The sequence below is a fragment of the Myxine glutinosa genome, chromosome 9, assembly GCF_964187855.1.
Source record: "Myxine glutinosa chromosome 9, kmMyxGlut1.1, whole genome shotgun sequence".
Classification (NCBI taxonomy): Eukaryota; Metazoa; Chordata; class Myxini; order Myxiniformes; family Myxinidae; genus Myxine; species Myxine glutinosa.
The window spans coordinates 14,479,313-14,504,473 of NC_136269.1; the positions used below are offsets into that span (position 1 = coordinate 14,479,313).

The 25,161-nt window shown below is 43.7% G+C and overlaps 1 protein-coding gene across 6 annotated transcripts in view; it reads left to right on the top strand.

Annotated features, from left to right (window-relative positions):
- Positions 1-25,161, top strand: part of LOC137435626 (protein Smaug homolog 1) — a 147,913-nt gene that overhangs the window by 71,948 nt on the left and 50,804 nt on the right. For 4 of the 6 annotated variants that reach the window (XM_078784120.1, XM_068129554.2, XM_068129555.2 and 1 more), the window contains 6 exons: positions 11,596-11,945; positions 13,112-13,340; positions 14,047-14,301; positions 19,788-19,897; positions 20,026-20,112; positions 21,143-21,251. In XM_078784120.1, the coding sequence (XP_078640246.1) occupies positions 11,596-11,945; positions 13,112-13,340; positions 14,047-14,301; positions 19,788-19,897; positions 20,026-20,112; positions 21,143-21,251 (1,140 nt within the window). Of the gene's footprint in view, positions 1-11,263; positions 11,341-11,595; positions 11,946-13,111; positions 13,341-14,046; positions 14,302-19,787; positions 19,898-20,025; positions 20,113-21,142; positions 21,252-25,161 lie in introns of those variants that run through there. The other 2 variants (XM_068129558.2, XM_068129557.2) reach the window with 2 other exon arrangements.

Sequence of the window (25,161 nt, forward strand, 5' to 3'; positions counted from 1 at the left end):
TCTTAACCCTCCTAGTACCGCAGTGTTCCTTTGAACCTGCCCCGTTAGTTCTTTTTGTCCCTCCGTCAGCTGTTCCACTGCCAGCGTCAACTCCTCTATACCACCTTGCAATTTTACAGTCCCCTTTCTCACCTCCTTCTCCAGGCGCTCCTTACAGTGCCTCACCTCCTCGCGCACTCCTCCGACCTCCTCACTCACACCTCTTCTGATCTCTTCTCCCATCACCTGCATCTCCTGCCCAGATGCCACCCTCATCTGCTCCATTTCCTCCCTGTGAGCATCCAATTTAGTTTCTACCCCCATTCTGACCCCCTCTATCTGCTGCCCCATTTTTTTAACTTCCCTTTCCGCTTGGTCCCTCATGTCCCTCAATTTGCCTTCCATACTGTTTTCTAACCCCTCTAACCCCTTTTGCATCCCTTCCATTTGATTCTCTTGAGCGGCCATTCTGTTTTCTACCCCCATTAACCCATTCTTTACCTCTTTTATCCCATTGTCTAACCCCTCACCGGTACCCCTCGCTTCGTCCCTCATTACCCCCATTTGGCTTCCCATTACCCCCAATTGCTCACTCTGCAGTTTGAGGGACGCCTGCATTTGCGCCATAAATTGCTCCATGAGGGCCTGCATTTGGGCCATCCCTCCCACTTGTGCAGCGGGTGCGGCCGCCGTAGCTATGTGCGAGGCGCCATTTTGCGCGCCCGCAACCTCGTGCGCGAGGACGCCATTTTGCGAACCTGCCGCCCTCACTGCTTCGCTCTCCTCATGTCCCTCAATTTGGTCCTGGATCGACCCTGCCTCACTCTCCTCTACCGGAACCCAGCCGTCTTGATCTGCCATAGCGCGACTTTCAAAAATCGGGTTTTTTTTTTTTGTTTTTTTTGTAAAACAAAATCAAATTTCGCCGTTAATAATTTCGAGCGCGTGAAGCGCGCTTCGGGTCCAATCCCACTTCCCGACACCAATTGTTACGGACACGCGGATTAAGATGTTATGATGGGCCGAGCGGAATGGCCGCCGTGTTCGCACAGTTTACCCGATTCCACCCGACGTTGACCAAGTCGCGCTATGCTAAATCAATGAAGGAAAGGACACAATGGCTGGGATAAATGAAACGACACAAGGGGTACAGTTCTCAAGACCTCCGGAGGAGGATATAATTGGTGGTGGAAAAAAGGGGTAGATTACAAGGTAAGAGGTAAAGCACAGAAGAGATAGGCACTTAGACACAATCTTATCCTACCCAGACAGACCACAGACAAACGGAACAAGACTGACTTACACAGGGATTGATGGCAGGGAAGGACAGGCAGTCGATAGCACAAGGTGCACCTTGGCTCAGGGGCAGAATCAAGCACGGTCCAGTCCAGAGATGCGGGGAGGTATTGCAGCGCTCGGAGGTGGCGTCTCTCTTGCTTCAAGCTCAGTGCGCATCTGACGTCACCTCCCTCTTCCTGCGCATGCTCAACGGGGAGTGACACGTCCTCGGCTGCTTGGCCCCGCCCCAGATGGGACCGGTCCGCCGCTCCCATTGGGTGCGGGGGTTACCGGGCTCCGCCCTTGACGAGGAGCTGACAGCGAGCCCCTACGTGGTAACCCCGTCGAGCACATGTTCGATGGCGGCTAACCAAGCCGGAGTGAGGACGCGCACTCCGCGCGCCGCTGCCGTTGTTGCTGCTGTTGTTGTTGTTGTTGTTGCTGAACCGTGAGGAAGAGCTGCGGGGAGGTATTGGGAGGTCCTAAACTTCCTAACGGTGCCATACAATCACATTCTGGTGCAACGAAGAGTCAGAATTAATGGAAACGAGTCCTTAACTGACATAGACTAAGAATAACTAGCAAGATGTCCTATAGTTGTCTACGTGAGATGCGGTGGACCTGGATGCGACATTTAATGGGGGAAATAGGGGAAGGTCGGGTCTACAGAGTGTTGTTTACAGAAAATGGGACTAGGGAATGGGGGATTGGGGATAGTTGGGAAGTATGGAGGAAATAGGGGAATATTTACAAGCGGATAGGGATGGAGGCCAATCTCATATCCGCAACAATATATATATATATATATATATATATATATATATATATATATATATATATATATATATATATATATATATATATACTGAAACGCAAAAGAAACTTACCACCTTTGAAACCTTTAAATATCAACAATAACACTGCGTGTAGTAAATGTGTGAACTTATTTGTGGACAATAGTGTCCTCACTGTCAGACAAAACGGTCACGGATGGTCACTTGAACCTTCAATGGTCACTTCATAGCACAGCTGTTGAACAGCCGTTTTGACTGTCAGTGATTAGCCAAGGGGTACGGGATGATTTTATTGAGCTGCACATGATGTCTTGATATTGGCTTTAAAAAGGCCAGTGCAAAATGGTCATTTCAATCAACATGCCACGATTGTCAAGGGATCAACCGCAGCGTGCCCTGGGCATGCTGCAAGGCGGACTGAGTTACCGTGAGGTGGCACGTCGCCTTGGCTGTTCACACCAGACGATATCGGCCCTGGTGGACAGAGACACCCTCCACAACTCTGCAGATGACAGACCTCGATCAGGGAGGCCAAGAGTCACCACTGCAAGGCAGGACAGGCAAATGGTCTGAAGTCACCTGCGGGATCGATTCCGTCCAGCATCCCGCACTGCAGCAGAAACTCCGGGGCGTGCAAACCCACGGATCTCCAATGATACTGCACGAAGACGACTGCATGACTATGGCCTGACTGCCAGAAGACCATACAGAGGCCCCGTGATGACGGCTGCCCATCGCCGCAACCGACAGAGATGGTGCCAGCAGCATCAGCGGTGGACCTTGGCCACCAGAGATGGTGCCAGCAGCATCAGCGGTGGACCTTGGCCACCAGAGATGGTGCCCATCAGGACTGTCCACACAGAACCTTGGCTCATCGCTGAAAGCGACCTCGTTCCACTGCTCTGCGGCAAAAGAGAGGATGAAAAGAACAGAGAGAAAATGAGATAGAGCCGCAGAGCAGGATTTTAGGACCCGTGGGCTGATGCCGTCAGGTCCAGTTGCAGAATCAGAGTCGAGGGTTGACAGAAACTTTTCCACCTTGTCAGGAGGAAAGGACACAGAGTCCAGGAGCAGCTGGGTACGACTGGGTACTGTGGGTACAGAGAGGGATTTTTTTTTTTTTTTTTTTTTTTTTTTTTTTGTATACTGAATCGAGGCTCGTGAAAGAGCTAACATTTACTTCACAAACAAATCAACCAGACAAACAAAATATATAAAAAGCGGGAGCGGAAAACAAGATGGGGAGAGAAGGTGAAGCACACAAACACAACATTTGAGAGCAGGGAGATGTGTGGAAGGGAGAGGGCTTGGGGGGAGGAGGCATGGGAAGGGGGGGGGGGGGGTGGAGGGAGAAGTATAAAACACAAGGACACCAATGACTTCCAGGACAGAAGTTGGTATTTCAAAAAAGTGGAATTGGGGTGAAATTAGCGGGGGTACAAAAGATCAAGGTTTTGGATGGGGGAAGATAAGAGATGGTGGTGAACAGCTGTTTTAAAGACCTGGAGGGTGGAGTGGGATTGAAGAGAGTGAGGGAGTTTGTTCCAGAGGCGGGAGAAAAGAGGAATGAAGGAGTGAAGGTGAGCAGAGAGTCTTGATTTTGGCAGTTTGACCATAAGAGGGTTGCAGGCAGATCTTGTGCGACCTGTAGGAATATTTGCGGGACAGAGCCCAGAGAGAGCTGGGGGGGCAAGGCCAGAGAGGAGTCGGTAGAAGATGGAAAGACCACCAACCTGCCTGCGGTGAGTGAGTGAGAGGCCCTTGGAGTTAGCTTCATCGCGGGAGATTCCAATGATTCTGAATGCTTTGGTTTCAACAGCGTGAAGACGAGCTAGGTGTGAGGCAGGAGCACCAGCCCAGAGGGGAGAGCAGTATTCCATTGAGCTGCGGATGAAAGCCTTGTATGTGGTGAGGAGCTCAGGTGTGCCAAGGAAGGACTTCGCACGACGGAGGATGCCCAGTCGGCGACTGGCTTTGGAGGCCAGATTTGAAATGTGGTTTTCCCAGGAAAGATCATGGCAGATAGTGAGACCCAAAAGCTTGAGTGACAGAACTTCTTGGAGAGGATTATTCAGAAAGTGGATGGGAGGGTTGTCCAGTCGGTCTTTTCGGAGAGACATCGTAAGAGTGTGAGATTTGAATGGGTTTGGGACACAAGATTTAGAGGCAAACACAGAGTTGAGGCATTCGGCTTTTTCACGTGCGGAGTCGGCCGTGTAGCCGTTTGAGGTGAGGGAGGGGATGGAGGGGGAACAAACATCAGAAACGGATTTGACCAGACGCCACCAGGATTTGGAAGAGGGAGACAGATAAGAGAGTTCGGTCTTGAGAACGGAGAGATATTGTTTCCTGGCTCTCCTGAGGGTGGACACACACTTGTTTCGGGCTTTGTGAAAGGAAATGAGATTTCCTTCCGTTGGATTTGCTTTCCAGGAGACGAAAGCAAGTTGTTTCTGGGCAACAGCCTCCACACAAGATTCCGTGTACCATGGACGGGAGGAAGGGTATGACAACTGAAGACGAGATGGGATAAATCTGTGCATGAGAGAGAGCAATTTACTTTGGAAGAATTCCCAGGATTTGATGTCAGAGGCGGTAGAGATAGGAGACCAGTCCAGATGATTGATGGCTGCTTCAAGACCGTGCCAGTTGGCCTGAGCGAAATGCCAGACTTGTCGACGCTGAGGAGGCTCTCTGAGAATGGTCAGAGAGATGTCCACTTTAACAAGCACATGATCAGATGAGCCGATTGGAGCAGAAGAAGAGCAGCAGACATTTTCAGGGAAGTTAGTCATAACCAAGTCCAGAAGAGAAGATGGTCCATTGACTGAGATCCGGGTCGGGAAATTGAAAGATTGTGTCAGTCCCAGTGAATCGCAGAAGTCCTTTGCTGAAGAGCCATGGCTGGTGAGAGAGGTACCCACACCCAGCCAACTGGCATGGTGACAATTGAAATCACCACATATGAGGAAGAGAGGGTTGGGATGGGTCGATAGAAGTTGGTCCATGTTATCAGACAGCGAGATGTAGATGGAGTCATCACTGTTTGGTGGACGGTACAACACACATATGAACAAAAGGTGGGAGCGAAGGGGAAGCCGTAGCCAAAGGTATTCCTGGGGGTGAGGTGGAGAGAGGGCAGTGCAGAGCGAGCGAGGAAGAGTTTTTTTATAAAGATAGCAACCCCACCTCCAGGACGAGGCTCAGGTCTATCATACCGGAGGAGGGAGTAACCTGGGAGAGATACCAAGGAATCAGAGACATCATGAAGGAGGAAAGTTTTCTTCTTTCTGAAAGAAGGAGATCACGTCTGGTTTGTCAGAAGCAACCTTTATGGAGAGATCAGTCAAGTTTGAGCGAAGGCCCCGGATGTTTGAGGTCCATACTGTTAAAGAAGAGGAAGGGGGAGCATCGACTACAGAACGGGGGGGGGGGGGGGGGAGCGGTAGGGTAAGATGTGGAAGAGGAGGAAGAGGTAGGGAGAGCTGTTGAAGGTGTGTCAGTGATTTCAGAATAGCTTGGAGAAAGAAGAATGGGGTGGACAAAAGGTTTGATGGTGATTTGGTGAGGCGCAGTGAGGTGTTATTTTAGGAGGGGGAAGAGTGAGGCAGAAGGTTTAGGGAGATGAAGGTGAAAGTTGGAAGGGGGAAGAAGCGGGGAGGACACTTTGAGGAGGAGGGGTGAGAGGGGAGTCTAGGAGGGGAGGAGCGAGGGAGAGTCTTGGAGGGGAGGGGTGTGGGGGGAGTTTAGGAGGGAAGGGGCAAGGGGGGAGATTTGAAAGGGATGGGTGATGGGGAAGATTTGGAGGGGAGGGGGCAAGGGGGAAGATTTGAAAGAGATGTGTGATGGGGAAGATTTGGAGGGGAGGAGCAAAGGGGGTAGATTTGGAGGGGAGGGGGTGATGGGGTAGTTTAGGAGGGGAGGGGTGATGGGGAAGTTTTGGAGGGAAGGGGTGATGGGGAAGATTTGGAGGGGAGGGGCAAGGGGGAAGATTTGAAAGGGATGGGTGATGGGGAAGATTTGGAGGGGAGGGGCAAGAGGGAATATTTGAAAAAGATCGGTGATGGGGAATATTTGGAGGGGAGGGGCAAGGGGGTAGATTTGGAGGGGAGGGGTGATGGGGAAGTTTTGGAGGGGAGGGGTGATGGGGAAGTTTTGGAGGGAAGGGGTGATGGGGAAGATTTGGAGGGGAGGGGTGAGATTGGATTTTAGAAAGTGTATGATTAATGGGAAACGAACATTTATTGCTGAATGAGTTTGAGACCTTCGAGTCAAAAATACATTTGAGGACGCTGAAGGAGGGGTGGAGTGCAGGAGAGTTTCGGGAATGTCGAAAAGAGGAACTGTAATAGTCTAGTAGGAAGACTAGGTCCCCCTGCACCCCCCGGAGATATACTTCTAATCAGTGTTTCTAGATTGGAAAAAATGTGTAGAAAATGACTAGCTATGGCCCCAAGCTGAAATAATGTCCCACATACCATTTTTATGCAAATTACTGCTGCCATTATCAAAAAAAGACTAGGTCCCCCTGCACCCCCCGGAGATATACTTCTAATCAGTGTTTCTAGATTGGAAAAAATGTGTAGAAAATGACTAGCTATGGCCCCAAGCTGACAAAATGTCCCACATACCATTTTTATGCAAGTTACTGCTGCCATTATCAAAAAAAGACTAGGTCCCCCTGCACCCCCCGGAGATATACTTCTAATCAGTGTTTATAGATTGGAAAAAATGTGTAGAAAATGACTAGCTATGGCCCCAAGCTGAAAAAATGTCCCACATACCATTTTTATGCAAATTACTGCTGCCATTATCAAAAAAAGACTAGGTCCCCCTGCACCCCCCGGAGATATACTGAAACTGGCAGTGACTGGTGATTGAAATGCGGTGCCTTTTTGTGTTTCAGGTCGAGGTACGTGAACTCCCCACGATCTACAGCAACCAGGAAGAGACTGATACCAGGGTGGTTCTGTACCTCCATCATGCTGCTACCACATCGGATACAAGAACGCTGTAGTCAGAACACCGGACACAGACATCCTCCTGATCCTGCTCCACCATGCCCACAACATCAAGCTGACGTGTGTACCTGGATACAGGGTCAGGGAAGCATCGCCAACTTGTCAACGTCTCTGAGCTGGCAGAATCCCTGGGAGAGGACTACTGTGCCACTCTCCTGGGGTACTATGTGTTCAGCGGAGAAGACTGCACCAGTGCCTTCAAAGGGAAGGGAAAAGTCGGGCCCTTGAAAAAGCTGGAGAAGAATCCCAGGTTTCACAGGGCATTCGGTGAATTTCACAGGGTATTTAGAAAAATAAAACTTTGTGTTAACGTCTGTGTAGACAGACCTTAATATGAGTCTATTATTTCGTAAAACTGTGATTATTTTGTAAATAAAGCACTAATTAGCATACTAGTATACCATAGACACATGTAATCATGTTATGAATAGTTCTATCATGATCTATGCCCTTCAAAACATGGGTCTAGACACCTTCATTTTTCAATTATCTGCAATATTGGCTGAGATATGTCAAAAATCGTTTTTTTGATAATGGCAGCAGTAATTTGCATAAAAATGGTATGTGGGACATTGTTTCAGCTTGGGGCCATAGCTAGTCATTTTCTACACATTTTTTCCAATCTAGAAACACTGATTAGAAGTATATCTCCGGGGGGGTGCAGGGGGACCTAGTCTTTTTTTGATAATGGCAGCAGTAATTTGCATAAAAATGGTATGTGGGACATTTTTTCAGCTTGGGGCCATAGCTAGTCATTTTCTACACATTGTTTCCAATCTAGAAACACTGATTAGAAGTATATCTCCGGGGGGTGCAGGGGGACCTAGTCTTCCTACTAGACTATAAGAGATGGAATTTTTTTTGGAATGAATAGATTTGGTGAGCAAGTCGAAAGCATCCTTTTATAGAAGAAGAAGAAAAAGGTGTTATAATATACGACAGAATACAGTTCTTCAGGGGAAAGTTTAAACATTTTTAAATTGAGCAGTGAAAACTATCTGGGGAAATGGAAAATGGAAATGGGGGTGAAACACGTGATCGAAGAACGAACGAACAAATAAGAACAACGAATAAACGAATAAGAACAGAGAAGGAAATTAATTTTATTATTATTTTTTTTTGAGTTGAGATTTTAAACAAGGAAGTATGGGTGAAAGACTGGGACAAAAACAGAGAACGAAAGTAATTGCAGCGCAATCGACGGACCGCTGAGAGAAAAACAAAGCCTCAAGGTCGGACACAGTAGCCGACTAGGCCTCAAAATACGCGACACGAATTAACCGACGATTTTGTATACATGTATGAAAAATTAACACCGAGAATCTTACTAAAGACACACTATAGGTACACACACCGAAAGATAGATACAGTTTCGACAAAAACACAATTGTGAAAAATTACTTAACTTCGAAAGCGTGAGCGCATGGACAGCTTCGAAAAGACATCAAGACGCCTCAAGAAGACCGAGGCTATGCTTCAGCTGAGACCAGCAGGTGTGTATGCCGTCCCATCCATCACCATTGATAACTCGCCGCTCAAAGTTGTAGCTAAGTTCGGCTACCTTGAAGGTGCCCTCTCAAAATGCAATGATTGATGATGAAGTAACTCCAAGACTCCATAAAACGTGTGTCCTTTACGAGATTGACACATCACTTTTGGCATGAACGTGGCATTCGCCTGGACACCAAGATCAGTGTCTATCGTGCCGTTGTCTTATCGACACTCCTGCATGGACGCGAATCTTGGCCATATCAACCAGCAAGATTCTTGGCATCACCTGGTGAGACATTATATCTAACACCTCAATCCTAGACCACTGTCATATCCAAGGAATTGAGTGTTTCCTGATGCAAGCCCAGCTTCGTTCGTCAGGGCACTTCACATGCATGGAAGACCATGGAATCCCAAGAGTGCTTTTCTATGGACAACTAAAACGGTCACGTGGTGAACAAAAAGTGCTACAAGGAGGTCCTTAAGTCTGCCCTCAAGTCTTGTGCCATCCCAGTTGTCACCTGGGAACATCAGGCCACAAACAGGTCAGCTTGGCGTAACATTTGCCACAAAGGCCTGGACCACTTTGAAGTGGGAGATTTGCTATCGAGAGACAGCGGAGGTAAGAAAGGAAAACCTGCCAACGTCCTTCTCTGCAAGGAACAGTCTATACCTGCGATGTTTGTGGTAGACGCTGTGGGTCCCGCATTGGACAAGACAGCCATCGCACAATGCTTAGTGTGCATGCCAACGAACTAAAGAGATTCTTTGAAAACAACAAATCACACCATCATTATCATCATCCACTTTATAAAAAACTTGATGAATTATCCTTTCAAATGCCATTTATCTTTTGTTTCTAACATGTGTACATCAAAAGTTCTAAAAGTTCAAAGTTGCACAAAGACTTTATGGTCACCCTGTATATTATATGATATAAGTTATTTTTCTTCTACAATGCCCACCCTTCCAAATACCTAATTGGTCTATGATTGTATACAAATACAGTATCTTGCTTATCGACACTCCTGCATGGACGCAGGTTAAAAATTTCAAGGGCCTTTCACTCACTCACCGCAGGCAAGTTGGTGGTCTTTCTGTCTTCTAGCGACTCCTCTCTGGCCTTGCTCCCCCAGCTCTCTCTGGGCTCTGTCCACCAAATATTCCGACAGGTCGCACAAGATCTGCCAGTAACCCTCTTCTGGTGAAATTGCCAAAATCAAGATTCTCTGCTCACCTTCACTCCTTCATTCTGCTTTACTCCCGCCTCTGGAACAAACTCCCACACTCTCTTCAATCCCACTCCTAGCTCCAGGTCTTTAAAACAGCTGTTCACCACCATCTCTTATCTTCCCCCATCCAAAACCTTGATCTTTTCTACCCCTGTTAATTCACCCAAGATTCACTTTTTTTTTGAAATCCCGACCTTTCTTTCCTGGAAATTCTAGCAGTGTCCATGTGTTTTATACCTTTCCCACCCCCCCCCCCCCCCGCCTTCCCACGCCTCCCCCCCCCCCCCAAGCCTTCTCCCTCCCACGGATCTTCCGTTGACCCTGTTCTCTGATGTTGTACTTGTGTGCTTCCCTCTCTCTCCCCATCTTGTCTCCCGCTCCCTTTATTGTATGTTTTGTGTGTCCGTGTTTTTTTTTTTTGTGATTGATATTAGCTCCTACACGAGCCTCGATCTTGTATACAAAATTTTTTTTAAAAAAGGATGCTTCGGTACCGCTAGATTCCACTGTATGTAGGCGAGACGTGGGGGGACTGGTGAATACATTTTTGCCGTATTTGTTTCCCGAAAAATTTTGTTGCCCCTAATAAAAATGAAAACTTGATCTGAAGTCTGTTTTGACCCGAACTCTTGGAGTAGTCACCAATGTATGTGAACTGTGTTGTGTGGACCCCATTGTATACAAATATCGCTCTGTCTGTGATCAGCCATTGTGTATTCATCCTGTTAACTGTAAGCAACATGGATACACCTCATTTTAGCAATCCTCAAATTCAAGTACAGTGCAGTATTGTTTTGTAACGAGGATAAAATTTACACATTTACAAGAGGGTTAGTTTTTGCTTGTGAGTTAAAAGCTGAGCATTTTCGAGAAGGGCTTTTGATGGTAAAAAAAAACAAAACAAAACTGCTTGTAATTACATAGAATGGAGTTATGTCATAGTTGGACTGCATCAGAATGCAGATTAATGCTTCCTGCCCTCCTCCCCCCCCCCCCCACCCTGCCCCCCCTACTCCCCTCCACAGCTGCTCTGCATTCCACATGTGAGCTGCAGTCCAGGGCAGTTCAGCGATAGTCTGAGCTAGTGTTAGGAAGAATGTAAGGTGGGGACAGACGGAGGAAAAGGTCGAAGTGGTGTCGGTGGTGTGGTGTACCTGGAGCGTGTGCTGCCTGGTTTTTGAAAACCGATGAGGCAACGAATCATTTTGAGTGAAATGTATTTCGCATTTGTGTGTTTTCTCTGCTTGATCCGTTTCCACGAGAATCCTTTTTGTTTTGCACAGAGGAGGTTTTCAGGCAGACTGTACGCAGCTTCTTTCCTCGCCCCTTCCGCTCTTCACTCTTTGGTTCGGTTGAAATTTTGTCCAGATGTTTGCAGCTTTTCATGGTGTGTATGTGTGTGCGAGGAGATTTAAGAGGAAGGCATAACAGGAAATGGCTGGAAAAGGAATGAGCTCGGCACACAGGGTGTGATCCAGCAACGTACTTTGCACACAAAGTCCCTTCTGTGCCATTTTCTGCAAACATGATCTTGCTTGTGTAATGGTTGGTGCAATTTCTCAATGTACACTTCATGGCCTAATTTGGTATTTGCTTCTCTCGTTGTTGTTGTTGTGGTTGTTCGGTTTTTTTTCTTTCTTCCCTTTCAACTTTAGGATGCCACAACACACCATAATGTTTCAGTTTCCACGGTTTAAAATAACCGATAGCCATCTTGCCTGTTTTCTGGTGATTGTGCCAGCTTGCAGTTGACCCATGACCGAGGACCACCTCATGTCTGCGTGTTTCTCTCTTGTGTAGTGGCAGTGAGCAGATGGCAGGGGGAACCTCCTGAGAAGCTGATGCCCTGGCTGCTATCTCGTCTACCGCTGCTGAAGCCAGGAAATGGAGAGGCCAAAGCGGCTTACCTGGCGTTGCTACCGTGCCTTCTCTCCCAAGCCCTGGATGGCCGAAGGCAAGCCGAAGAGGCACGGCAGCTGCTTTCGTATGCCCTCATCCATCCGGCGCTTAATGCCGATGACCGCGCGGGTCTTGCCGGCTGGCTCGGCACCCTGGAAGAGTTAGGAGGTTCGGCTCCTCATACAGCAGCCGCGAATGCTGCAGCTGCTGCTGTTGCTGCAAATTCCACGCCGGGCGACAGACAACGTCAGGTATGAACGGCATTTCTTTCGTTGGCTCGAGACAATGTGACCACACACTGGATCACGTTATTTTGCCGATTAAGATCGTTGTTGCTTTGATTTTTTGCACTGTTCATCAGCCCGACCCCTGTACAGCAGGAGACGTGTGTGTGTGTGTGTGTGTGTGTGTGTGTGTGTGTGTGTGTGTGTGTGTGTGTGTGTGTGTGTGTGTCTCTCGAGGCTGTAACTTTTCTACTATTTGAGCTATCATCAAATTGTCACCAAACCTCTATTATGATATTACGGAGAAGGCAAATTAATAATTTGGCCAAAAGGTCAAAGGTCAGCATCACAAATTGTCAATTTCCATCTGATTGAATGAATGAATGATCGTTTTAAGGCCATTTTCCCTGCTAGAGTGGGGGTTAGCCTTGCGGGCCCCATGACAATCATGGTTCCCTGTTTGAGGCAATGTTTTTATGGCCGGATGCCCTTCCTGACGCCAACCCTTGGTCGCCTCTTACGGATGCGCAGGGATACAGTGTACCTATTCTAAATCGGGGTACACACCGGGATCATTCATCCCAGCAAGCTGGTACTCAATTTGCCGACCTCGGAAGGATGACAGGCTGAGTCAACCCCCCTGGTGTTAATTCAGCGATCGACCGGGATTCAAACCCAGGTTCCTAGGATCCCAAGCCGGCACCCTAACCGCTAAGCCAACACCAGGCTAATTTTTTTTTGATTTGATTTCAATTATTTGAGTTATTATTGATTTCAATTATTATTTCAATAATTTCAATAATTTTCAATTATCTCAAAATTTTGATTTCAATTTGAGCCAATTAATTTTCATCTGATTGACCTGAAATTTTCAAAATTTGCATATCAGGTCACTGAATTGGTTCACTAATCAAAATCTAGGAGTATGTTTTTTTCTTTTTCTTTTTTTAGATCAAAAGTTCAAAGGTCAGGGCTGCATAAAATAAATTTTCATTTTGTATTGTTTTAAACTGTTTTTGTTATTTTGAGCATATGGAAGAGGAAGAAGAAGAAGACGTCTTAATACAAAAGGATGCGGATGGGCTTTGCATTTTCAGATGCTTTCTCGTTTATTTTTGTTTCAATCTTTTGTTGTGGTAGTTCTCACATACATTGGTACGGCATAATGGCAAAGTCATTATTTTCTCTTCTAGGTAGGGAAGGTTGCCGCTTTTGCAGAAGGCCAGGCATCATATGTTGGACACCAACGTTGTCATTCGATGGGGCGCCTGAATGGTTGGCACAAAGCATGTATGGCACCCAATTCCTGCACCACCACCACCACCACCACCACAACTACCGCTGCCTCCCATGGAATGGCCTGGCAGGAAAATGGCTACTCAGGAGGTCACCATGGAGGTGGAGGAATTGCAGTTAGTGCTGGTACTTTTCACTTATTCAAGCATTTTTTGTTTTTTGTTTTGCCTGTTTACCTTGTTCCCCTTTTATTTATTTTTCCTCAAATAATGAATTGGCCCAACACCGATTGGATTTTACTCTTCGTAGCTCTTGCAGGTTGTTTCACCTTTCTTTTTATCAGCACTCCTGCCAGAGATATGTATATTGAAGCTTATAGGATAGCTGGGCAATAGGATGTCTGTTGGCTTTGGGTTAATTTATGGCTGATTTTGGTCCAATCATTCTGGTATGGATGCATCTGGGCACGAAAGCAGTAGCTGTTGTAGGGTGTCATATCAGGGGGTGGTCCATTGTCATGCACACCTTTGTACAGGGTATCAAACCATAGTTGCTGCCAGCTGTTGTCAATGCAAAGTATCCCATGGTATCTTGTTAAAGGTAAATTTTTGGGATGTTGCAATGTAAACATTGCCACACTCGGTGGATGATAATGGGCATTGGCTATGCTTATCGAGATGCTGGCATTTGAGTGTGTGCTCCGTCGTACCTGTGTCAAATTAATGGCCATGCGTCTTGCATTCAAAGCTCTGGTTTGTGACTTTCTTTAATTTTTTCTGATTTAATTTAAATTAATTTAATTTCTTTAATTTCTTTTCTGATTCTTTAATCAGAAACAAATGCAAATTTCCGGCTTTTTCCTATTTTTTTTTCTTTCCCTTTTTACTAACAGGTATGCTGAAACGTTCCGTGTCACTCACTCCACCAGATCCAGGCAGTAGTCAGGGTCTTGCTCAAGAGTGGTTATCCCATGAAGACCTTCACCTACGTGCACCTCCCTACAGTTGCCTTTTTACCTCAGAGCAGCATACACATTTATCCTCTCAGAGCAGTGTGGCGTCTTCGGGGAGCGGTGGCAGTGGGGAATGTCCTGATGAACCTCCTCTTTCTCGGAACTCCTTCGTCGAGGAGGGGAGCGGAATGCGAGGTGTGCAGCATGCTGAACTGACCTCGTTGAGCGTCGGTTCCTTATGGCGCGTCCTATAAGATTGTTGAATGTTTGAGTCTTTAGCATGTCGTCTGTGTTGTATGAGTCTATGCATTTATTGAATTGACCGAAAGAGGTTTGCGGTGAGACTTGTATGCAGATGACACAAATGTTTGTCATTTTATTTATTTTTACATTTAAAAAATATTTTGATGATAGTTGTGTAGCACAGCCAGAATACGCGACAAGTTGTTAACTTCTTAAAGCGAGCCTTTGGATTTTAATGCTCTTTCCAATGGTTCGACCCTCACCACCCAACCCACAAATTCCATCCAATTAGCCACCCAAAGTTTGGTTTATGTAAGAAAAAAAAAGTTGAGGTCAAACTTCAAAGAAAAATATTCCTTCCCCCATTGCCCTCCACACCCTCCACACCATCCCCCCTTTCCCCCCCCCCCCCCCACTTCTCCCTGTCCTTTTTATGTTTATTTTTCACATTTTTTTATTGATGATATTTGAAGGATTCAGATGTATCTCTAGCAGCCATTCCAGGAGTTTTTGTCATACTCCCCTTCACCCGCCCGAGATGGAGCTCAAAGTTTCGATCACTGGATTTGAAAACCTTCATATCAGTTTATCTTTGTTACGGTTGAAAAAAACAACATCTTAAAAACACCAGAAATCGAGAGATTTCGCAGAGCTGCTCATTTTAACCTGTATAAGTATATATACTCTACTCAACACAAATCCAGCAAATGAGAGGATGCCCCAGGGGGGCTCGATACACTTCAGGTAGTTAAAGGGGGTGTTTTCTGACAATTACCTGCGAAAGCCTTGGGGAGAAACTGACAATGGCAAGAAGCATAGCAAGTACAAATATTATTATCCAGCTTGAGTCTCAGCTTTTGCAGGTACTACAACTTTAATCTGAAACTTTGTCCAGACTTCTGACTTGGGTTACTATATATATATATTTATATTAAATCAAAACGATGATTCCATGATATTTCATGGTATCAGGTAATTTCAGACACATGCTTATTCTATTGGAGTGGAAACTCTCAAGTTGCTTCGGAGTAGAATTCCTTCGGACATGTACATATAGCCAGTGCAAGATAACATTCTTGATTTGTGAGCCTCAATTTGTTCCCATTTAACTGTTTTGAATACACCAAGTGACCTTTACCTGGTCATGTGCTTATGTGCGTTGCTTTGATCTTTCCTTAATGTCGCCTCCTCCATCTTAATAATTTTTGGGACCAAAAGAGATGCGTTTACAAACCATTCTCTCATCAGACAAAAATGATACAAACACAAAGCTTCACTTATTGTCACACTCTATATTGTCTGTCTGTCCGTTCCCTTATAGCTTGCATATCTTGAGAATGTAACGTTGTAGGGCCACTAAATGTGGTGGACATAATTGGGCCCTCATGAGGGATGTCATAGGGAGGGGATATGCATTGGGTGGTCTGTGGAGGGAGATCTTTGTTCACGTGATCACAACCAAATTATAGCACACATAATGGGGGCAAGGGAGTGTGGTTGAGGGGGAAGAGGTGGTTTTTCTATATCAGCCCTATGGGCCACATTACTACCAAACGTGGTTTGCATAATGGGGTATTTATGGTGAAAAAATCAGTTTATTACCTTTTATAGATATTTCAATTTAGGGGTGATTTGGAATAGGAGAATGGGGACAACTGTTTAATGGTTTGAGTGATCGCCACCAAACTTGGTAGGATTGAGGTTTGGGGGTTAGGGGAGGGGTGGGTTAGTATTAAAAAAATGAACTTATTAGCTTCAATATATTTTGTTATTTAATTAATGGGGGAATTTGGAATTAGGGGATGGGTAATCTTTAACCGTCTCAATTGATCATGACCAAACTTTTCAAGAATAGTGTCCTAAGGGAAGTAGGATAGGGGTAAGGGAGAGAAGGGGTGTTTTTGGGTGCGGTTAGTTGTGTTGTGTTGAGAACAGTGGGGGCATATAGTACATGGACCCCCTCTAGTATCTGGAACGTGTTTCATTCTACACATTTCACTTGGTCCTTCAATGTCTCAGGTTGCATTTTCCTTTCTCCACTTTCTCATTATTGTATCCTGCGGTGTGGAATCCGCTAAAATAAATATGGTGAGTCTGGATCCATGGTTTGGATCCAACAATAGTTGCAGTGCCTGTGTTTGAATGTTTGTATTGCTGTTTTTGTAGCTTCGCTGATGGGTTTAATCAAAAGACAGCATGTTATACTTCACAAACATATTGCATGTCTATTTGTGAGTGTCATTATGGACGTAAAATGAAGTAAAACACATGCAAAAGGATATTTTACAACACATAGCAGTCTTTGTTGTGGTTGTTGTTGTTGTTGTTGTTGTTTGTGTACTCCTCCCATGTCCCTGTAAACTCTAAAGGGTCCCTGCTGTTGTAGAATAATATATGTTACCATTGGAACCACTGCATTAAGCTCCCATTCCCGCTTCTTCGTCAATCATGGAAAATAGGTATCTTGATGATTATAAACGGACACAATGTCTTTTCCAAGTTTTTTCCAACGGTACCATATTTGGCTACAACGTTTCATTCTCAAGTTCGTTGAGCCTGTGCGATCAAGCAGTGTCCGCAGGTAAGTCAGTGAGTGAGTGAGTCCGTAAACACTTCACTCAATACTGCTTGAACCCAACACACGATTTTGATGAAACTTGGCTTCATATCTGATGCCTAATCAATGGAGGAGCATAGCTCCCCTCCCTTTATATAATGGATCGTTTCTGTGTATGCAGCTTTAACATGGGGACTGAAAAAATACGTTTCTCGGCTTCTAGTGAACGGAATTGGCTGCAAATTTCAGAAGTAAATGCTTTGTACATTGAGGTAATACGTTCCAAATTTCAGCAACATCCGTTCATGCATTCTTGAGTTTTATTTAGAAAACCCTTAAATTCAACTTCGTTTCTGTCAGTCCGTCCGTCTGTCTGTCAAAAATGTGTTGGTGCTCGTATCTCAAAGGCTATACATTGAAACTAGCTGAAACTTTCGCTCTTTCACGAGCCTCGATCTTGTATACAAAAAAAAAAAAAACAACTTAGAATATACATCGGCCAATAGGTCTTCGGCCAAACAAAATGGCTTTTGGAACAAATTCCACCTAAGTTCCATAGTTTTTGCTTTAAAATGAAATATATACATATATATTATATAAATAAATACACACACACACATACACACACACACTCATACAATTTATATATATATATATATATATATATATATATATATATATGTATATATATACATACATACATACATACATACATACATACACACACACTTTATACCTCTTTTAAAATGTGCTGGTGCAATGGCCTAATGGATAAAGCATCAGATTCCCAAGCTGTGGATTCTGGGTTCGAAGAATTTTTTCCCCTTACTTTTTCAAGTCTTGAATTAAGTCTTGCACGATCAACAAATGCATTTTGTTATATTTAAAACGTATTAACCTGATTTTCAGCGTCATTATGAGTATTGTACCCAGTGGTGTAGTGCCAAATTTGGAGGTACCGGACCCTGCAAAAATGTCGGCCATAACGTCATCACCAGATATATCTACCGTCACATTGACATTGAACATGACACTAACCATTGGAGTCCCCAAAATGAGGGATAAATGAAATATGTACCTTTTACCATGATATCTAAAAAATACACCCATTTTAACACACACACATATATATATATATATACACACACACTCACACACACACATACACACAAACACATGTATGTTTCTCCTTTTAGTAACAGATGACAGGAAAATATTTAGCATGCTCAGGCCTACTCCCTCTGACAAGCTTGGGGAATCGAGAAAAAGTAATTCCCACCGATTTAAATTTTCATCAAGTCACTTGATCTATCTATAATTCCAGTAATCTCTGTGTGTATGTATGTATGTATGTATGTATGTATGTATGTATGTATGTCTGTGACCGCTGTTTCTCGACAACCACGGGTCCGATATACTTTAAACTTGCCAGGTATATTGCTGGGGACCCGAGGATGTGCCTTTTCAAGGTTTCATATTAATCGGACAAGTAGTTACCGAGCTATGTCCAAAAAACGATTCAACCAATCAGAGAGCAGCGAGTTATCACGTGTGCCGAACGTGGCGAACAGACTGCCTCGGACGGCACATTTGAGAGCGTATTCATTTATTTCACGTTGGCAAACTATGTTGCCGCTATGTTGGCGTTAAACTATGTTTTAAAACATTTTAAACTATGGACAATTGCTTTAAAACTAGTTTTTTAACTATGGACATTGCTAGGACTTCCAGGAAAAAAGTTGGTATTTCAAAAAAGTGGATCTGGGGTGAATTATCGGGGGTAGAAGAGATCATGGTTTAGGATGGGGGAAGATAAGAGATGGTGGTGAACAGCTGTTTTAAAGACCTGGAGGGAGGAGTGCGATTGAAGCGATTGAAGAGCTAGAGCACAGAATTGATCAGAACACAACATAACAGCAGGGCCGAGGGAAACAAGATAAACAAACAGTCAAAAAGGGATGCACATTATTGGTAGAGGTGCACGCAGGAGGTGGATAATATGGATACAGAAACAAAAATTTCGGAAGGAAAAACTGGAAATTTGAATGTGGGAGGGTGGTAGGGGTCTTTAACAGCGGTATAGAAAAATCATGGTTTTGGATTGGGGTCATCTGAGATTGTAGTGAACAGTTGTCTTGAAGACCTGGAGGGCAGACTGAGATTGAAGAGAATGTGGAAATTGATGGCATAGGTGGGAAAAATGAGGAACAAATAAGTGGAGGTGAGCAGTGACTGGATCTCGGTAGTTTCACTAGAAGGGGGTTGTGGGCAGACCATGTGTACCTTGCAGAAACATGGGGGGAAGAAACAGGGCAGAGGGTGCAAGAGGAGAAAGGAAGTGAAAGATGACAGACAACTAACCTGTCTGTGATGAAAAGGTGATAGGCCCATAGACTCACCTTCATTACTGGAGATTCCAATGATCTTGAAGGCTTTGGCTTTCACAGTGTCAAGCTGAGCAAGGTGTGAGGCAGGGGAGCCAGCCCACAGAGGAGAGCCTTACTCCATGAAGCTGTGGATGAAGGCCTTATAGGTGGATAGGAGGTCAGGTGTGCCAGAGAAGGACTTTGCACGATGGAGAATGCCCATTCAGCAGCTGGCTTTGGAGGCCTACTTATAAATGTTTCGCCCAATAAAGATCATGGCTGACAATGAGACCCAGGAGTTTGACTGACTGAACATCCTCAAGAGGATTGTTAATAAAGTAGATAGGAGGGATTGCCAGATGGTACTCTGAGAGAGATTGTGAGAGTGTGAGATTTGTCCGCGTTGAAAGACATATTGCAAGTGTTTGACCATCTCGTGATTTTTGTCAAGGTCTGAAGAGGACTTTGATCTGGAGAAATCATTCACGCACGCACATGCATTTGTATTTCTGCAGAAGTTCCAACTTGGTTGAAAAGCTTGAGGCTGCACAAGTATGCGGGCCTGTTCTGTCAGCTCAGCTACGACGAGATGATCTCCCTGACTGAGATCCAGCTTGAATCCCAGGTAACCATGGCAACGTCGGCTTATGTCGCACAGATGTTGAAAAGATGCATTAACGCATTTGTTCCGTCCATCGGATATCTGCACGCAGTACTTTATCTGTCGTGCTAAATGTGTATTTCTCGTTACAGAATGTGACCAAAGGTGCAAGACACAAAATTCTTCTGAGCATCCAGAAGTTAAAGGAAAGGCAAGAAGTGCTGCAGACTCTTGAGAAGGTATTATTTATTTAGCCAAAAAATATGCTGCATTACTTTGTATGATTTATGGGAGCGAGACATGGGTAATGAACGTAGAGCAGCAACGAAGGCTGGAAAGGGTGGAAATGCGAATGGTTCGGTGGATGTACGGAGTGTTGTTGAGAGAGAGGAAGACAAATGATGAATTGGAATGGAGCCTGTGATGGATGCTGTGAAGAGAAACGGGTTGAGATGGTTTGGTCATGTGTTGAGGAAGGATGAAAGTGACTGTTTGAGAAGAATGATGGCAATGAATGTAGAAGGAAGTAGAGGACGGGGAAGACCGAGAAAGACTTTGCTAAAGATGGTGGAAGAAGAAGTGCGGGCAAGGGGGTTACCAAGGAGAGATGCAGAAAATAGGGCAAGATGGAGAAGATTGTCATGGGGACCGCAAGGCTAACCCCCGCTCTATTTTCCCCCGCTCTAGGGAAAATGGCCTTAAAATGCCTGTTGTTGTTGTTGTTGTTGGCTTGTATGTAAAACGTTTAGTTCTGTTCAAATGTTGAACTTTTTTTTTAACGCATGTTGACGTCCTTGGAATAGGTTTCTGTTACCGGATGATGTTGACCACCGATGGGATGCAGCGACAAGTACTCACTTAGAACTTTGCTCCAGACATTGCAGATAAAGGAATAGCCAAAGTGATGATGGAACAGGATTGTAAAAATGGGAATTAAGGGGAAGGGAATCCATTTGGATTCTCTCTCCAGTGCCTCATTCCATGACACGTGCTCTTTAAGTGCTTCCAAGCTCTTATTTTCATTTCTCCCTAATTCACCTATTTGTTTCTCTCCCTTTATTTGAAGACTAGTAACCTTGGGTGACCATATTGTCTGTTCTCTTAAATTATCTGTTTTGACCTTGTCAGTTCCAGCATGGGGTATGGTGGTGATTTGGGATTTAAACTGCTGAGTCAGACTCTAGCTCTGTGTTGATCTTCATCTCATTACCTCTTAAGTATAGAAATATCAAGCGGTCTATTTATCTGTCCACACATCTCTGTCGGCAGGAGATTCTGGATGGAAGTCTGAGTGTATGCACTGCCCTCCATGAACTTCACCAGATGATCATGACACCTATCAAGTCATTTTCTGTTCCTGCTCCAGCAGATGTGAAAGGTGCGATCCTTTGCTTGTCTGTTTTGAGGAGCTGCTATAATTTACCATTTTGTGTTCGATTTATATTTTGTGCAGTTTTTTCTTCTTCTTCCCCTTTTCCAAATTTTACTCTTTACCAGGTGATTTAATGGTTTAAAGCTGCCCTTTATGGGTTTATAGGTTTTTCCTGATCACATCTCTGCACATGAGTATGGGCTGAACAGTTTGGATATTTTACCCTCACCAGAGGAGAGGGTATTGCATTTAATAATAATAATAATTCATTTATTTTGTATAGCGCTTTTCATGAAGCCCAAAGGCGCTTTGACAGAGTGCAAAACATAATGCATAACAAAACATGGAAACAACAATTGCAAAAAGACAAAAATCAATAGGGAAATATTTACTAGCAAAAGGAGGGAGAAGGAGAAGTGATAGTCAGGGGTTAAATGCTGTGGGTTGAATGTTGAATGCAGTGCTGAACAGGTGGGTCTTGAGTGATGTTTTGAATGTGGTGAGTGAGGAGGAGTCTCTGATGGTGTGAGGTAGTGAGTTCCAGAGGGTGGGAGCAGCGATGGAGAAGGCCCTGTGTCTACATTTGTCCGTTTGTCTGCCTGTCTGTCTATTTGTTTGTCCACACAGAATAAATATGATTTTCTGTACAACCGTTGGTCGGATTGACAGGAAATTTTCACCATAGATGCACCTCCGCCTGTAGAATATTTTAATGATAATTATGACGTCATAGGTCACGTGGTACGGGCGCCATCTTGGAAAATGTGAAACACTTTGCACCTCTATATCTCCAAATGTGCTGCATAGAAAAAAATTGAGACATGGCTCATTGTAAATAACTCTGCATGGGGAATAAAATATGTTAATGATGATGTCATAGGTGCCTCCATTATGATGTCATAATTCGACAAGTACAAAACTTCATCCGATCAAGATGAAATTTCTTGAGCATCATCTAGGGATAAATTGGTGGAGAAAAAAAATGATTACATCATCGGTCACGTGGTTCGGCCGCCATATTTGTTGGAACACAGAAGCCTTAAAAACTACTGAAAACACGTTCTGGCGAGGGTCTGCAATCTCTGATTGCTCTTTCAAGTTTTGGAGTATGTTTTGTGTTGCATGACGAACCAAACCATTAATATGCTGAGTACTTTAGAGGGGTTAGGCTGAGGCTAACAACAGGATGTGACTCGTATGATAATTGAATGAGCTGTTGGAAACTGTATCGTTTGTTGTGAAAGCATTAATCGGCTGCCACCAACCTTAAAGTATGCAATTGGAAATGTTAGGCCTTTTTGCCAAATATTGTGACCAAAAACGGAAATGCCATTGAGTTTTATTTGGACATGGCAGGTGTCTGGCACAGGCTCAACTGGCCAAGTCAATTGTAGCCTCAAGAGGATCATTACAAAATGCTTCCTCAAAGAACATTCTAATCTTAGCACCTGCTCGTGCTGCCTCGTGGCTAACCGGCCATGTTGTACAAACATGACTGCCGTTAAGTGGCCGCGTGTTACTCCACCCGTGGATGTCCTTTTCGCCCACTATTATGTCATCACTTTCTTCAGGATGTGTTACTCTTTCCTGCATGCCATGGATGTGTCCACCTTCCCACTGCATGTGCTGTTCCATCCTGGATTCTCTCCGTTGTTCAGTCATTGTTTTGCATTGTCTTTTGTTCAACAAAGTACTTCTTTAACTGAGGCCTGTGATAATATAATGCTGTATTTATGATGCAGGTGTCATGGCGTGCCACTTGTTTTGCTAGCCATGTCAGCTGTTTTTATTTCCTTCAGTTTCGGGAAAATAACAAACAAGGGCAATGGTTGAGATGCTTAACTTGTATCCAGGTGCTTCGAGAGCCAGCAACGGGCCCCAAGGCAAACAACCTCAGGGCCCCCACTCCCACCCTTTATCTTTTATAACTTTTTAAGGAACTTTCTTTAAGGAAGATCCTAAATTAGAGTAGCAACAAGCTCATGAATAAAGCAAAATCACAGCAACAGCCTTTTTAGCTCACAGTACAAGTGTTGAAAAGTAAATAAATAAAGCATTAACAAATCTATTATACAAGTTGAAGTTGGTGCACCTCGTTCGTATGTGTTGCAGAGTACGGAACATACAGTGTGGTCCAATTGTCCAAAGTGTCATGGAATGCTCCAGACAAACGGCCTGAAACAGTATATAACAAGTACAGATACATTCAAAGTACACCACCCCCATGCCAAATAAATAAATATTCTCCAGCGCGGTATTGCCGGGGCACCTTCGACGCCCGGCGAAACTGCTGTATAGACAGTATTGGAAAGGAGAGGTGTACAATAATTCATTGATTAATTGTGCAATTAAAATCAATAAACAATGATTGGAAAATATTTTTTTAACCAATTGGCTAATAGTGTTTCATGAACCACCAGTGTTTCATCCGAAGCTGTAACCTTTTGAAATTTAATTAAATAAATTAAGCAGAAATTAAATAATTAATTGATTAATCAACAAATCAAAAATATCCTTTATAGCCACATCACGTGGTCACTGTCGTGCCTGAATATCGGCTAACTCGCTCAAAAGGTGTCTCATATATTGCCCAGATGAATCATAAAATAAATAAGTGATTAATAACGAAAATATATAAATAGTAATCGTAAAAGAATTTAATTATTGATCTATTGGCTAATAGAATACCAAAACCACCACCATTTCATCCGAATCTGTAATTTTTCAAAAAATAATTAATTAGGTCATTAATCGAATGATTAATCGATTAATTGATTAATCAATAAATCAAAATATTCTTTACAGCCAAATCACTTGGTCATTGTCATGTCCAAATATCAGCATCCTCGCTCAAAAGGTTCCTGAGATATTTTCTAGATGAGAGAGGAAATAAATCAGAACTTAATTAATCGATAATAATTAAGTAACTCATCAAGGAATTGATTAATCAAAAAACAAAAAATATCGTTTTTGCCAAAGTACTTGCTCACTGTTGTACCGAAATTTCAGCTTCCTAGCTCAAAGGATGGCTGAGATATCGCCCGGACAAACAAGAAAACAAACAAGTACACATACATTCAAAGTACACCGCCCCATGCCAAATAATTAAATATGCTGCAGCGCGGCATTGCCGGGGCGCCTCCGGCGCCCGGCAATACCACAGTGCAGCTCATTGAGGCTGCATTGGGAGGGATAGGTGTACACTAATTGATTGATTAATTGTATAATTAAAATCAATAAAAGATTATCACAAAATATTTTCATAATCAATTGGCTAATCGCATAACTAAACCACTAGTGCTTCATCCGAAGATGTATCTTTTAGAAATGTAATTAAATAAGTCATTTATAAAAAATTAAATAATTAATTGATTACTCAATAAATAATTAATCGATTAATCAATAAATAATTAATAGATGAAATGATTAATCAATAAATCAAAAATATCCTTGATAGCCACATCGCTTGGTCACTCATGTCCAAATATTAGCTTCCCAGCTCAAAAGGTGCCTGAGATATTGGCCAAATGAGAAAGAAAATAAATAAATGATTAATAATGAAAATAAATAAATAATAATCATTAAAAAATTAAATTGTTAATCAATTTGGTCAGAGAACACATAAACTACCACTATTTCATCAGAATCTGTAACTTTAAATTTAAATTTTTTTTTGGCATTAATCAAATAATTACATAATTAATCGATTAATTTATTAATTAATAAATCAAAAATATCCTTTGCAGCCAAATCACCTGGTCATTGGCATGTCCAAATGTCAGCTTCCTAACTCAAAAGGTGCCTGAGTTAATGGTCAGAAGAGAAAGGAAATTTGATTAATTAAATAAGTACTGAATTAATCGCTAATAATTAAATAACTCCTCAATTTATTGATTAATCAAAAAACAAAAAATAC